At 48.5% G+C, this 13,890-nt stretch overlaps 1 protein-coding gene across 5 annotated transcripts in view; it reads right to left on the bottom strand.

Moving 5' to 3' along the window:
* The window catches only part of LOC140197834 (acetylcholine receptor subunit beta-like), a 34,862-nt gene extending 26,047 nt beyond the window's left edge, over positions 1 to 8,815 (bottom strand). For 4 of the 5 annotated variants that reach the window (XM_072258312.1, XM_072258313.1, XM_072258314.1 and 1 more), the window contains exons 1-2: positions 8,724 to 8,815; positions 1,612 to 1,751 (exon numbers count right to left, since the gene is read on the bottom strand). In XM_072258312.1, coding sequence (XP_072114413.1) covers positions 1,612 to 1,751; positions 8,724 to 8,784 — 201 coding nt within the window. In that variant the 5' untranslated portion in view covers positions 8,785 to 8,815. The remainder of the gene's footprint in view (positions 1 to 1,611; positions 1,752 to 8,723) is intronic. The other variant, XM_072258317.1, reaches the window with a different exon arrangement.
* Positions 8,816 to 13,890: the final 5,075 nt, after the last annotated feature.

Here is a 13,890-nt window from a genome sequence, read left to right as displayed (position 1 = left end):
TCACAAGACCAAGCTTGTCTTGCGTCCTGATCATACAGATCAGATCATTACACAGTGTATTGACGTAGCGTGGATGTGGAAAGGATGTTTCCTCTGGTGAGCGAGTCTAGGACCAGACAGCACAGCCTCAGAATAGAGGGCCATCCATCTCGAATGGAGATGAGAAGGAATTTCTTTAGCCAGAGAGTGGAGAATCTGGGAATTTGTTGCCACAGGAGGCTGTGGAGGCCAAGTCTTTCTGTGTATTTAAGGCAGAGGTTGATAGATTCTTGATTAGTCAGAGCATGAAGGGATATGGGGAAAAGGCAGGAGATTGGGGCTGAGAGGGAAAATGGATCAGCCATGATGAAATGGCAGAGCACTCGATGGGCCAAATGCCCTCATTCTGCTCCTATATCTTATGGTCCAGCCAGGTAAAGCAATAACACTGCAGGATAAGGTGTAAGAGCATTTGAAATAGTGCAGTGCAGGAAGATCTTAGCAACGTGGATTGAGAGACCAAGAGTCCACTGTATGGCCCAAGAGGTCCGTTCAGAAGTCTGATAACAGTGCAATGGAAGCTACCGCATTATAATCTTGCACGTTATCGTTTACCCACACTGCACTTTCTCTGTAATTGTTACACTTTAATCTGTATTCCGTTATTATTTGACCTTATTCTACCTTGATCGATTTCGCTGAGTCGAGTGTTGTGCGAGACTGAACTATCGAGACAGCAGTCAGAGCATTTAACAACTCTGACTGGCCAAACAAAATTGTTGTGGAAACAGCAATGAAGAATCCTACATCTGAGTGTGATGGTATTCCTGAGTCTCCACCGGGATTTGCATGACTGACAGTAGTGAAAACCGAGGAAGCAGGAAGCTACTGACATGAAAAGGAAGCTCTGAACACTGCCAGAGATGAATGACCTTCACTGCTGGGCCAAACACCAGTGGTAACGGGAAGTGTGTGTGTATATCTGCCTCTTTGCACTGCGTCATGATCTAATCTGTATGCAAGACGAGCTTTTCACTGTGCCCTGTTACGTGTGACAATAGCAAAGAATCAGGAAGTCATGAGGCTGTGGTATTGTGTGCAATTCTGCTTGCCCGATGGAAGGATAGAGATCGAGGCTTTAGGGAGGGTGCCAGAGAGGTTCACCAGGGTGCTGACTGGATTAGAGGGCACATGCCACAGGCAGAGGTTGGACAAACTTGGGTCATTTTCTTGGGGCGTCAGAGGCCGAGGGGCAACCTAAGATTATGAGAGCCACGGATAGACCAGACAAGCAGATTGTTCTACCCAGGGTAGAAATATTAAAGGACGTGCAGTGAAGGTGAGAGGGAGAAAGTTTAAAGTGTGAGCTTATTTGACCCAGAGAGTGGTGGAGGCCTGGAACAGGCTGCCAGGGGCAGTGGTGGAAGCAGACTAGCATTTAAGAGGCTGTTAGACAGACACACAGATATGCAGGGAATGGAGGGATGTATATCAGGTACTGTATACAGACAGGAAGAGTAGGCATTGTGTTCAGCACAGGTACAATGGGCCTACACTGTAAATTTCAGAGTGAAGCTGACTGAGATCTGAGGGATCGTTTCGGCCCAGGTTCCTGTGGCTGCAGCTACTCACCACGCTGATCAGCTGGGAGAGGGTCATCCCCACCCTCACCGTCACCTTCTCGTCTGCTGTTTGCGCTGGGCGCACCTTGGCATTGTATCTGCTGAAGAGCAGGTCGAGGAGCCTCTTCTCGGCCTCCGACGCTTCTGCCCCTGGGTCAGAGGTCAAAGGTGAGGCGAGACAACATCTTGCTCCCACAGTTTCATCACTCTCCCCTCCCTTAGCTCTCCACGTCCTGTCTGTCCCGGACTCCCGTCCCCTCCCGTGTGACACTTCCAGCTCCACCCCCTCTCCCCATACCACGTCCCCTCTCCATGCCCATTCTGATCCTACCCCCTCCCTACCAAACCAGTTCCTTCTCTCCACCTCCATCATACCCCACATGACCATTTGTGTCCATTGGCCATTTTTCTGCCTGGTGGGGGGGGAGGCACAACACAGCAAATCGCCTCCGCCACCCCCCACAATCTACTCGCCGCACAGGTCAATGGGACGAGGACAATGAACCGTATTGGATCAATTGTGAGAATGTCATATGCACACGTGGTCAATTGAACGCTCAGTGAATCCACTGGCCTCTAAAGCGCGGAATGCCCCTCTCTTTTTGCGCCGGCTTTTGATTCTGTGCGTTTCCGTCTCGGTGGGCCCGGTTCGCAGTCCCCGCACTCTGAGTTGTCCACCGTGTCCCATGGCTAACATGACCCAGTAAATAACATTTAATCCCACTGCTCCACTGTCGTTCTTACTCTACGCACACGGAATAGACCAGATACAGGGCTGTTGCAGACAAATCCGTACCCCCCGCTCTCGTTTCCTTGGGACCCAAGCATCCATCTTTGGTCCCAGTTAAGGAGTAGAATATTAAAGCAAGGATGTGATGCTGAGTCTTTATAAGGCGACGGTCAGACCGCACTTGGAGTATTGTGAGCAGCTTTGGGCTCCTTATCTCAGAAAGAATGTGCTGGCATTGGAGAGAGTCCAGTAAAGGTTCATGAGAATGATTCCAGTAATGACAGGGTTAATATATGAGGAGAACGAGGCTCTGGATCTGTTAGAAGATTAAGGGGGATCTCAATGAAACCTGTTAAATATTCAAAGGGTCTGGAGTGCGTGAATGTGCAGACAATGTTTCCCATAGCAGGGGAGTCTAGTACCAGAGGGCACAGCCTCAGAATCCAAGGGCGTCCCTTTAGAGGAGAGATGAGAAGGAATTTATTTAGCCAGAGGGTGGTGAATCTGTGGAATTCATTGCCACAGACAGCTGTGGAGGCCTGGGTCATTGTGTATATTTAAAGCCGAGTTTTATAGTTTCTTGATTAGTCAAGAGTGTCAAAGGTTACGGGGAGAAGGCAGGGGAATGGGGTTGAGAGGGAGAATAAATCAGCCCTGACGGAATGGTGGAGCAGACTCGAGGGGCAAGTGGCCTAATTCTACCTGTGTCTCCTGGTCTTACAAGGCGGTAGGTTTGACTTTGGGGTTTGTTGGGAGGAGGGAGGAAATGACACCACTAATTCCTCACCGGTCCATCCAAAAATATCAGATCCAAAGCATCCTTTTCCAACCAGTATTAGGAGTATGCGAGTTTAGAAGGATGAAGGACAACCTTTGGATGAGGGATGAGAACTGGAGTTGGTTTTTTGTCGTTGCATGTTCTCAGGTACTGTGAAAAGCTCATCCTGCAAACCGTTCATACATCAACTCATCAGAGATTAGTTTTACTTGTCACATCGAAACGTACGGTGAAATGCGCCGATGACCAGCGCAGTCCGATGATGTGCCGAGGGCAGCCCGCAACCTACTAACCCTTAATCCGTACGATTTTGTAACGAGGGAGGAAACCGGAGCACCCAGAGGAAAGCCTCGTGGTCGCAGGGAGAACGTACAAATTCCTTACAGAACCCGGGTCGCTGGCGCTGTTACGCTAACTGTTATGTTAGCGTGCCGCCCACCAGTTACACAGCACATCGGGGTAGAACAAGGTAAAACTATAACAGAATGCAGAATAAAGCGTAACAGCTACCGAGAGAGGGCAGGCAGGCAATAAGGCGCAAGGCAGAACGTGAGGTCAAGAGACCAGCTTATCGGTCTGCATTGTTAAATTCAGCCAGCATTCATCTTGACAAGGCAATAAAAGATCAAACAGAAACTGTCAATAACACAGTAGTGGAGTGGCTAACACAACGCTTTTCAGTACCAAACAACAGGAATTCTGCAGATGGTGGAAATTCAAGCAACACACAAAGTTGCTGGTGAACGCAGCAGGCCAGGCAGCATCTCTAGGAAGAGGTACAGTCGATGTTTCAGGCCAAGACCCTTCATCAGGACTAGTCAGGACTTTGATGGGCGTTGCTTTACAGTACCAGAAACCTGGGTTCAAATTCCACCAATGCCTGTAAGGAGCAACACACATAAGTACTGGAGGAACTCAGCAGGCCACGCAACTTCCAGGAAAAGTCCTACTGAAAGGTTTGGCCTGAAACATTTTGACAGTACTCTTTTCCTGAATGCTGCCTGGCCTCCTGAGCTCCTCCAGCATTTTTTGTGTGTTGCTTGGATTTCCAGCATCTGCAGATTTTCTGTTTGATGCCTCTTCAGGAGTTTGTATGTTCTCCCTGTGACCATGTGGGTTTCCTCTGGGTGCTCCGGTTTCCTCCCACAGTCCGAAGACGTACCAGTTGGTAGGTCAATTGGTCATTGTGAATTGCCCTGCAATTAGGCTAGGATTAAATCAGAGGTTGCTGGGGGGCACGGCTCGAAGGGCCGGAAGGGTCTATTCTGCGCTGTATCTGAATAAATAAATTATCGTACCAGGGGTCCACTCAGTAGATTCATAGTTCAACTTAATATCAGAGAATGTACGTAGTATACAACCTGAAATTCTTACTCTTCACAGACATCCAGGAAACAGAAATAAAGCCAAAGAATGAATATCAGAAATGTTATAGCCCCAAAGTATAACAGAGGGATAGAAGCTGCCCACGAGCCTGGTGGTCCATGCTGTCAGGGTTTTGTATCTGCTGCCCGATGGGTAATTTTGAGACGTTACCACCAGTAGGAGAGTCTTGAGCGAGGGGACAAAGTTACAATGTAAGAGGAGGTAATTACGAATGCACGGTTCCCTGAAAGTAGAGTCACAAATCAACATGGTGGCGAAGGCAGCTTCATCAGTCAGGGAATACAGACGCTGGGATGTCATGTTGTAGTTGCACAAGACCTTGCTGAGGCAGCCTTTAGAATATTGTGTTCAGTTCAGGTCACCCTGCATATAGACAAAGGAGAGTCAAGGGATGTTGTTTACTTGGATTTTCAGAGGGACTTTGACAAGGTGCCACATGAGGCTGCCTAACAAGAGCCCGTGGCATTACAGGAAAGGGTCTAGCATAGACAGAAGATTGACTGAATAGCAGGAGGCAAAGAGTAGGAATAAAGGGAGCCTTTTCAGGTTAGCTCCCAGTGACTAGTGGTGTTCTGCAGGAGTCAGTTTGGGGCTGCTCCTTTACATGTTACACCTGGATGATAACTTTGGGGTCAGGTTTGCGGATGATACAAAGATAGGTGGGGGACAGGTAGTGTTGAGGAAGCAGGGAGTCTGCAGAAAGACTCAGGACAGATTAGGAGAATGGGAAAAGAAGTGGCCGATGGAATATTGTGTAGGAAGTGTATGGTCTTGAACTTTGGTAGGAGGAATAAAGGCATGGACTATTTTCTAAGCACGGAGCAAATTTAGAAATCAGAGGTGCAGAGGGACTTGGGAGTCCTTGTGCAGGATTCCCTAAAGGTTAATTTTCAGGCTGAGTTGGTGGTGAGGAAGGCAAAAGTTAGCATTCATTTCAAAGAGCACTAAAATATAAAAGCAAAGATGTAATGGGAGACTTTATAAAGCACTGGCGGGTCCTCATCTGGAGTATTGTGAGCAGTTTTGGCCCCTTATGAAAGAAAAGATGTGCTGACATGGGAGATGGTCCAGAGGAGGTTCAGAGGAATGATCCTGGGAATGAAAGGGTTAACACATGAGGAGCCTTTGATGGCTCTGGACCTGTACTCGCTGGAGTTTAGAAGAATGACAGGGGATCTCATTGAGACCCATCGAATATTGAAAGGCCTTGACAGAGTGGATGTGGAGAGGGTGTTTCCTGTTGTGGGGGAGTCTAGGACCAGAGGGCACGGCCTCAGAATAGAAGAACATCTCTTTGGAAGGGAGATGACAAGAAATTTCTTTAGCCTGAGAGTGGTGAATCTACGGAATTTGTTGCCACAGACGGCTGTGGAGGTCAGGTCATTAGGTGTATTTAAAGTGGCCATTGACAACTTCTCGATTAGTAAGGGGGTCAAAGATTACTGGGAGAAGGCAGGAGATTGTGGCTGAGAAGAAAAATAAGCCAGCCATGATGGAATGGTGGAGCAGACTCAATGGGCTGAATCCTGCTCTCACGCCTGTTGTCTTTGTCAAAGTACGTATGTTACCTTACACTACCTTAAGATTCATTTTCTTGTTTACAATTATAGGGAAAAATGCAATGGAAATCTACAAGGACTGACTAGCAATGTGCAAAAGAAAACAAACTATGCAAGTAAACATAACACTGAGAACATGAATTGTCGAGTCCTTGAAAGCGAGTCCCTAGGTTGTGGCATCAGTTCAGAGTTGAGGGGAGTGAAGTTATCCCCTCCGACTCGGGAGCCTGCTGGTTGTAAGGTACAGTAATAACTGTTCCTGAACTTGGTAGTGTGGGACCTCCTGCCTGATGACAGCAGCAAGAAGAGAGCGCAGGACCTTAAGGTATAGGAGCAGAATTAGGCCATTTGGCCCATCAGGTCTGCTCCACCATCTGCTGATCCATTTTCCCTCTTGGCCCCACTCTCCTGACTTGCCCCTGTAACCTTTGACGCCCTGACTAATCAAGAACCTGTCAACCGCCACTTTAAATATGCCCAATGTCTTGGCCTCCACAGCTGTCTGTGGCAATGAATTCCACAGATTCACCGCCCTCTGGCTAAAAAAAAAGTCCTCTTCATCTCTGTCCGAAAGGGACATCCTTCTGTTCTGAGATTGTGCCCTCTGGTCCTAGACTCCTCCACAATCTGAAACACCCTCTCCACATCCACTCTATCTGGGCCTTTCAATAGTAATTCGGTGTCAATGGGCTGGTTGGTGGGCAGGGGTTCCCACCCTGGGGTCCACAGACCCCTCGGTTAATGGTAGGGTGCCCATGGCATAAAAAAAGGGTTGGGAATCCCCGAGGTGGGGGTCCTTGCTGATGGATTCTGCTTTACTGTGGCAGTGCTCCTTGTAATTGTGCTCGATGATGGGGAGGGCTTCGCCCATGATAGACTGGGCTGTGTCCACCACTTACTGTGGGGTTGGTCAAAGTCCAAAAATAAACACAGGAGATGGTTTGTCTGCATGATTTTGCTGTCCCATCCTAGTTACGAATAGAGCAGGGTCACATTCTCATGTGGGGTGACCCAGAGAGTCAGGCAGACTCGTTACCTGATAAGTCAGTCCCCACCAACTTCCCTTCTGTACTGGCCCTGAGCCCCAAACTTAAGTTGTCTTTAAGTGGCCTGTTATGCCACTGGCATTTAGGGCAGCAGTGAAGCTCCTCTATCTCTGGTGGTGTTCAGGGCTTCCTTCATTGTGTCAGTAGCTTCCCCTCAGTTTTCACTACAGTCAGTCACACAAGTCCCAGGTGGAGACTCAGAAATACTATCGCACTCTGATGTAGAAGGATTCTACATTGCTGTTCCCGTAATGGGTGGCTCTTGGCATGGGTGACCCTACCAAGAGCCAAAGCATAAAGCTCTGACTGGCTCTCTGGGTCATTGGGGCTTGGAAGCCCCCAGACCCAACAACAAGGCAGTGGTCGTCCTGGAGGGCCTGCACTGCAAGGAAGGCCCAGTGTGCCAGAGGAACTGAGGGGGTCGAGAAGACCCCTGTGGGAGAGAAGCAATTGTTGACATTTCCTGTTGAAACCCTCCGAAGATTTTCACCGCATCTCACTAGATGTGACAACAATAAACCTCCCCTTCCTTACCCCCCACCCCCTGGCACAGTGGAGATCAGAGGAAACCAGCCGATGCTAGCTGTCTAACAGGGCGACCTGGAGCCAAGATCTCAGCTGTTCCTCCCTCCACAGATGCTGACCAACCTGCTGAGAGTTTCCAGCAGTTCTAAATTTCATTTTGGACCCCACCTTCTCCATCAAACTCACCTCAGATCCCAGAGCCCCCACTCTCCCCTTCAAACTCACCGCAGATCCAGAACCCCCACCCCCCCTTCAAACTCACCTCAGATCCAGAGCCCCCCACCCTCCCCTTCAAACTCACCTCAGAACCCAGAGCCCCCCACCTTCTCCATCAAACCCACCTCAGATCCCAGAGCCCCCACCTTCTCCATCAAACCCACCTCAGATCCCAGAGACACCCCCACCTTCTCCATCAAACCCACCTCAGATCTCAGAGCCCCCACCTTCTCCATCAAACTCACCTCAGATCCCAGAGTCCCCTCCACCTTCTCCATCAAACTCACCTCAGATCACAGAAAACCACCCACCCACTCCTTCAAAACCACCTCAGATCAGAGACCCCCCCTCACCCTCCCTTTCAAATCCACCTGAGACCCCCAGCCTTCCCCTTCAAATCCTCCTCAGATCTCAGAAACCCACCAGCCCTCCCCTTCAAATCCACCTCAGGTCTCAGAGACCTCCCGCCCTCCTTACCCCGCGACCCATCACTGTGATACCTGTCCCTGCCTTCTCCCTCTACCTCCAACCCCTCCTCTCTCCCACCTCTTCCCTATCATCCCTCCCTCCCCTCCGATCTCCCCCTCGCTCCTCTCCTCCTGCCCCTCCCTCCATCTCCTCTTCCCTTCCCATCCCCTCACTCTATTCTGTCCACATTCCCCCTCCCTCTCTTTTCTCACCCACCCTCGTCCTCCTTCCTCTTCCCCCCTCCCCCGCGCTCGCCTCCATCCTTCCCCTCCCCTGCTGGACCCTGTGTTCTACACCCCTCCCTGGGACGTGCTATGTTATCCATGAGTTGTGACCCATAGTTCACACCATTCCTTTACCCCGCCACAGACCCCGACCCTCCTGCTCTTCTGGAACGGACCCCTCGTTTCTTACCTATGCCTGCCCCCGCAAGGAGAAGGACCTGAAGACCCAGCGCCAACCTCATCCCTTCCATCTTCTCCCGAAAACTTCCCACCAACTTCTGTCCGGCCACTGTCTGCCGAGCCCTGATTGGCCGCCGGGCTCGAACAGTGAGCGCCGCTGAGTGGTGGGCACGGCCTGTCACTCAGCGGGTGGGCGGGATCCGCCCTCGATAAGGCAGCGGGGCACCGGACACGGTCCCCCGTGGGAGGAACGAACACCTGTCCCGGCCAGTCAGAGACCTCCCCCCACCCCACATCCCTCTGAAGGACATTTAAAGGGACAGCTGCAGCGACATCAGTGAGGAATGTTAGGCGGTTTCATCTGCCGGGCGTTACAGACGAGAAACCTGGATTTTAATCCTTCCCTGAAGTCCTTCGAAAACGGAGTCACTTGTAGTCAGAATCAGGTTAATTATCACTGACATATGTGGTGAGTTCCTCCAGCATTTTGTCTGTGTATGTGGTGAAATGTGTTGTTTTGTGGTAGCGGTACAGAGGAAGCTATACAAATTACTATATAGGTACAATATCAAATATACACAATTAAATAAATAATCCCAGAAGAGGGTAAAATAGTGAGGTGAGGTAAGGTAGTGTGCATGGACCGTTCAGAAATCTGATGGCGGAGGGGAATTGTATCTCTCGCTACTGTGGCCTCCGTTCGTCAGGGTCAACCATGAGAGGTTCCACTCTAGCTGTCTAGATACACAAAGTAATGTCAGAGAATGTATACAGTATACAACCTGAAATTCTTACTCTTCACAGACATCCATGAAAGAGAAAACCCCCAAAGAATGAATGACAGGAAAACGTTAGAACTCCATAACCCCCACACCCTCCCACAGACAAGCAGTAGCAAAAGCGTCAACCCTCCTCTCCCCCACTTACCCCCACAAAAGCGTCAACCCTCCCCCTCCCGTCACTTACTCGCACAAAAGCATCAGCCACCACAACCCGCTACCCACTGTGCAATCACAATCCCCCAGAAACCATGATCTAAAGTCCCATCAAAAACTACTGTCCATCTCAACACTTCGACATCTCAACAGGCTCTCTCGCTACTGTGGCCTCTGTTGGTCGGGATCAACCATGGATGTTCCACCCTAGCTGTCTACATACACAAGCCAGGTCAGTACAATATGGAGAGCAAGCTGTTGCCCATGTAGCAAGCTCCCCATCTCCACTCATCTGATGAACCCAGAGGAACAACAAAGACCGATCCAGTTTGCAACCTGTGGCGTCGCAGGAGTTGCCAGTCACCGTTGTACTCAATGTAGGACAGCTTTAGGGATTTTCCCTCTGGGTTTACTCCTGAAGCCTTTGCCGTGAGTGGGTATAGCTGGAAGGCAGCAGAGGTTTGAGATCAGAGTTTTCCTTCACTTAGATGAGCTGACAAGCCCCATTTGCCCAAAGTGACTGGTTTTAAGGCTCCAGTAACTCACCTTTGCCCCTTCTCCTGCCAGTAGAAATGATTCTGCCGGTTTAGTAACTCAGCCACGTGAAGGCCAGGAGCTGGACCTGGTTGTCAGAGGCTATTTGAGGTGCAGCCATTGGGAGCATTTAGTAGATAGTGAGTTTGTTCCTCGACTACCACCCTGGCCATAACAACCTTAAGGAACCTTCCCTCTCTCTCATTAACAAGGGTGAAGAAATATCGCTCCTGCTATGGCGAGAGGAGAGGCCAACAGCTCACCATTTCAATGTCACAATCTACAACATTGCTTATTTGAGACTCCCCGACTTGAGAACCAGCAAACTCGATGTTTTGATCTCCTGCGACGCTTCAGATATCTAATGGTTGAGGGGAAGAAGCCGTTCATGAATCATTGAATATGAGTCTTTGGGCTCCTGTACCTCCCCCCTGATGATAGTCATGAGAAACAGGCATGTCCTAAATCGACAGGGTCTTTCGTAACACTGGACAACATTTTTTTTCCAAAAGTGTTGCTTCCTCAGGATTTTTTTTTTTGGTCTATGATAGACCACTTGAAGCCGAACATAAATTCCAGATTACTTGTATCACATAGGAATTTGGAGAAACAAGAAATTATTTTTTCAATTAATACAATGCATTTAATTGCATAATGGTGTTGACGCTTTGCAATAGTTCAACTAAGCTGGAAGTATTTTGTTGATGATTTTCGTTTGTAGTCAGTGTCTGAAGCTTCTCGCTTAAGTGTCCAACAATAATCAGCCAGCATTGATAGATTCCAGCTGCCTTGATACCATTTCTGTATAACCACAATGTCCTGGCCAAGATCTGCAGGGAAGAAGTCTAAATGGGAATGTATAAAATGAATCTTTAGTGACATGTTGAACTTCATGGTTTTGTATGCCTGAAGCATTTTGTCAATCAGCTACATATAGTTTGGTGCTCTGTCATTGCCAAACAAAATTTCAACAACATCCTTAATGCCTTCCATGTGATTTTCTCTGGTCCCACTAGAAGTTCTTTGAATTGCCTGTCATTAATGACCTGTTTGATTTGTGAACCAACAAAGATGCCTTCCTTAATCTTGGCATCAATTATTCCGTCTTGAATTATGAATTGAAATAGCAAATATAGGAATTTTTAAAAAATGGTGTGTGGTAGGGAAATTTCATGGTGACTTTCATGATCAGCAGCCCAAAAGTACCTTTGTTGTCCAGTGTAATGGATGCCATCTTCTTGGGGCACATCCTCAATGGTGGGGAGGGTTGAGCCTGTGATGGGGCTGGCTGGGTCTACAACCCGCTGCAGCCTCTCGCAATCCTCTACTTTGGTGCCTCTATAGCTGACAGATATCCATCCAGTCAGAACGCTCTCTATGGTGCATCTGTAGAGATTTGTGAGTCTTTTGTGACATATCAATCTCCTCAAATTCCCAATGAAGATTAGCCACTGAACGTGCCTTCTTCCTAACTGCATCAATATGTCGAGATCAGGATGTTGACACCCAGGAACTTGAAACTGCTCACCATTGCCACCGCTGACCCTTGATGAAGACTAGTGTGTGTTCTCCTGACTTCCCCCTTACCGAAGTCCAAAATCAATTCTTTGGTCATACTGACATCATACAACTTTGTTGCTGTGACGCCACTCAACCAGCTGAGCTATCTTACTCCTGTACACCTTCTCGTCACCATTTGAGATTCTGCTGACAGTGGAGTCTCCAGTGAAATTCCTTGCTGGTGTGAAGTTCATGGCAAAAACAATACATACAGCGAAGATAATTACAACTTTAAATATTGAAAACAATTACAAATTTAAATATTGCATTGACTGCAAGAAACAGCAGAATGGTACAAAGGTTTTGACACAAAAAAGAAATGCTTGACTATTGGGTCGTAGCGGTTAGCGCGATGCTATTACAGTTCGAGGCACTCTAGAGTTCAGAGTTCTATCCCGGTATCACCTGTAAGGAGTCTGTATCCTCCCCACAGAATGTGTGGGTTTCCTCTGGGTGCTCCAGTTTCCTCCCACAGTCCAAAGACTGGTCAGTAGGTTAACTGGTCATTGTAAATTGCCACATGATTAGGCTACAATTAAACCGTGGGTTGCTGGGCAGTATCTCAATATCTATTCTGCGCTGTATTGCAATAAATAAATTTTGTGTGGGTGAGCAGTAGAATCTGGGGATGGAGCAGGTGAGACTAGTTGAATAATATGGGGAAAGTGAAATAGAATCGGTGGATATGAGTGTCTGATGGTCAGCATGGACTCAGTCGGCTGAAGGGCCTGTGTCTCTACGGAGATTTGGAAGCTACAGAATATACCTTCAAGAGGACCGCAACTTGTTGTAGGGTTTGGAGGCTTCATGCCTCAATGACCCAGAGAGCTCTGTTGGCAGGAGTCAGGGCTTTATGCTTTGGTTCTTGGTAGGGTCACCCATGTCAAACAGGTTAAAGGGTAGAGGGCAGACTAATAGTGGTCCATTGGTCCTCCAGGTTCGGGGGTTCAGCTTAGGGCTAACAACCCTGACTGGTAAAACAAAATTTTTACGGAAACAGCAATGAAGAATCCTTTTACATCTGAGTGTGACGGTATTCCTGAGTCTCCACCTGGGACTTGCATGACTGACAGTAGTGAAAACTGAGGAAGCTACTGACATGAACGAAGGAAGCCCTGAACACCACCAGAGACAGAAGGCCTTCATTGCTGCCCTAAACGCCAGCGGCATAAAAGACAAAAGAAAGAGAAAACAAATCTAACTGCCAGATGAAGCAATATAAAAATCAGCTAATGTTGATCTTGCACAGGGACTGATACCTTCTGGAATTAGATTCAATGTTAACTTTCATCAGGCAGGTAGATGCAGACCCAGGTTTGATCCCATCTTCCAGTGCTGTTTGTCTCTGGAGTTTGTATGTTTGTTAATTTGTTTCTCTCTCTCCACAGACACTGCCTGACCTGCCAAGTGTTTCCAACAGTTTCTGTTTTTGTCTCAGATTTCCAGCATCTGCAGTTTTTTTCCCGCTTACAAGGGAAATTGGGTGGAGATACATCTCTTATCAAAGGAGGTGTAAGGTGCTCCTTCCCTCCACCAGCCTGTAGGTCACCCTCGGACAAGATGTAGCACCTGCTTACATTCTCTCCATGACCACATGTGTTTCCTCTGGGTGCTCCGGTTTCCTTGCATATTCCAAAGACATGTCGGTTGGTAGGTTAATTGGGCATTGTAAATTGTCCCGTGTTTAGGCTAGGGTTAAATCAGGGATTGCTGGGCAGCCCGGCTCAAAGGGCCAGAAGGGTTTGTTCCACACAGTATGCCAGTCAATATATTCGGCTAACTGAACCACTGCGGCCCTTCTAGTGAAGCTAGCTCCAGGGTACGGGCTGAGTGATGGTGAAGGAACCACCAGTCAGGGTTGCTGTGTAGGTTAGAGGGGAACCTGTGGCTGGCGGTGTTCCCCTGCACCTTCCCAGTGGGAGAGGCTGAGAAATGTTCTTGGGGCCACCTGGGCAAGTGGCACACACAAATCACTAGGCCAGGTAGCATCTGTGGAGCGGAGTAAAAAGTTGATGTTTCAGTCCGAGACCCTTCAGGTCACCTGGATGAGTAACACTTTCTTGATTGGAAGCTCAGCCTTACTCCCATCTTGAGACTGGAATTAGTTCTGAGGGATACAGGCTTCCTAACAGCACCTCCCATTCAAAA

The sequence above is a fragment of the Mobula birostris genome, chromosome 5, assembly GCF_030028105.1.
Source record: "Mobula birostris isolate sMobBir1 chromosome 5, sMobBir1.hap1, whole genome shotgun sequence".
Lineage (NCBI taxonomy): Eukaryota > Metazoa > Chordata > Chondrichthyes > Myliobatiformes > Myliobatidae > Mobula > Mobula birostris.
This window is presented reverse-complemented; position numbering and strand designations above follow the sequence as displayed.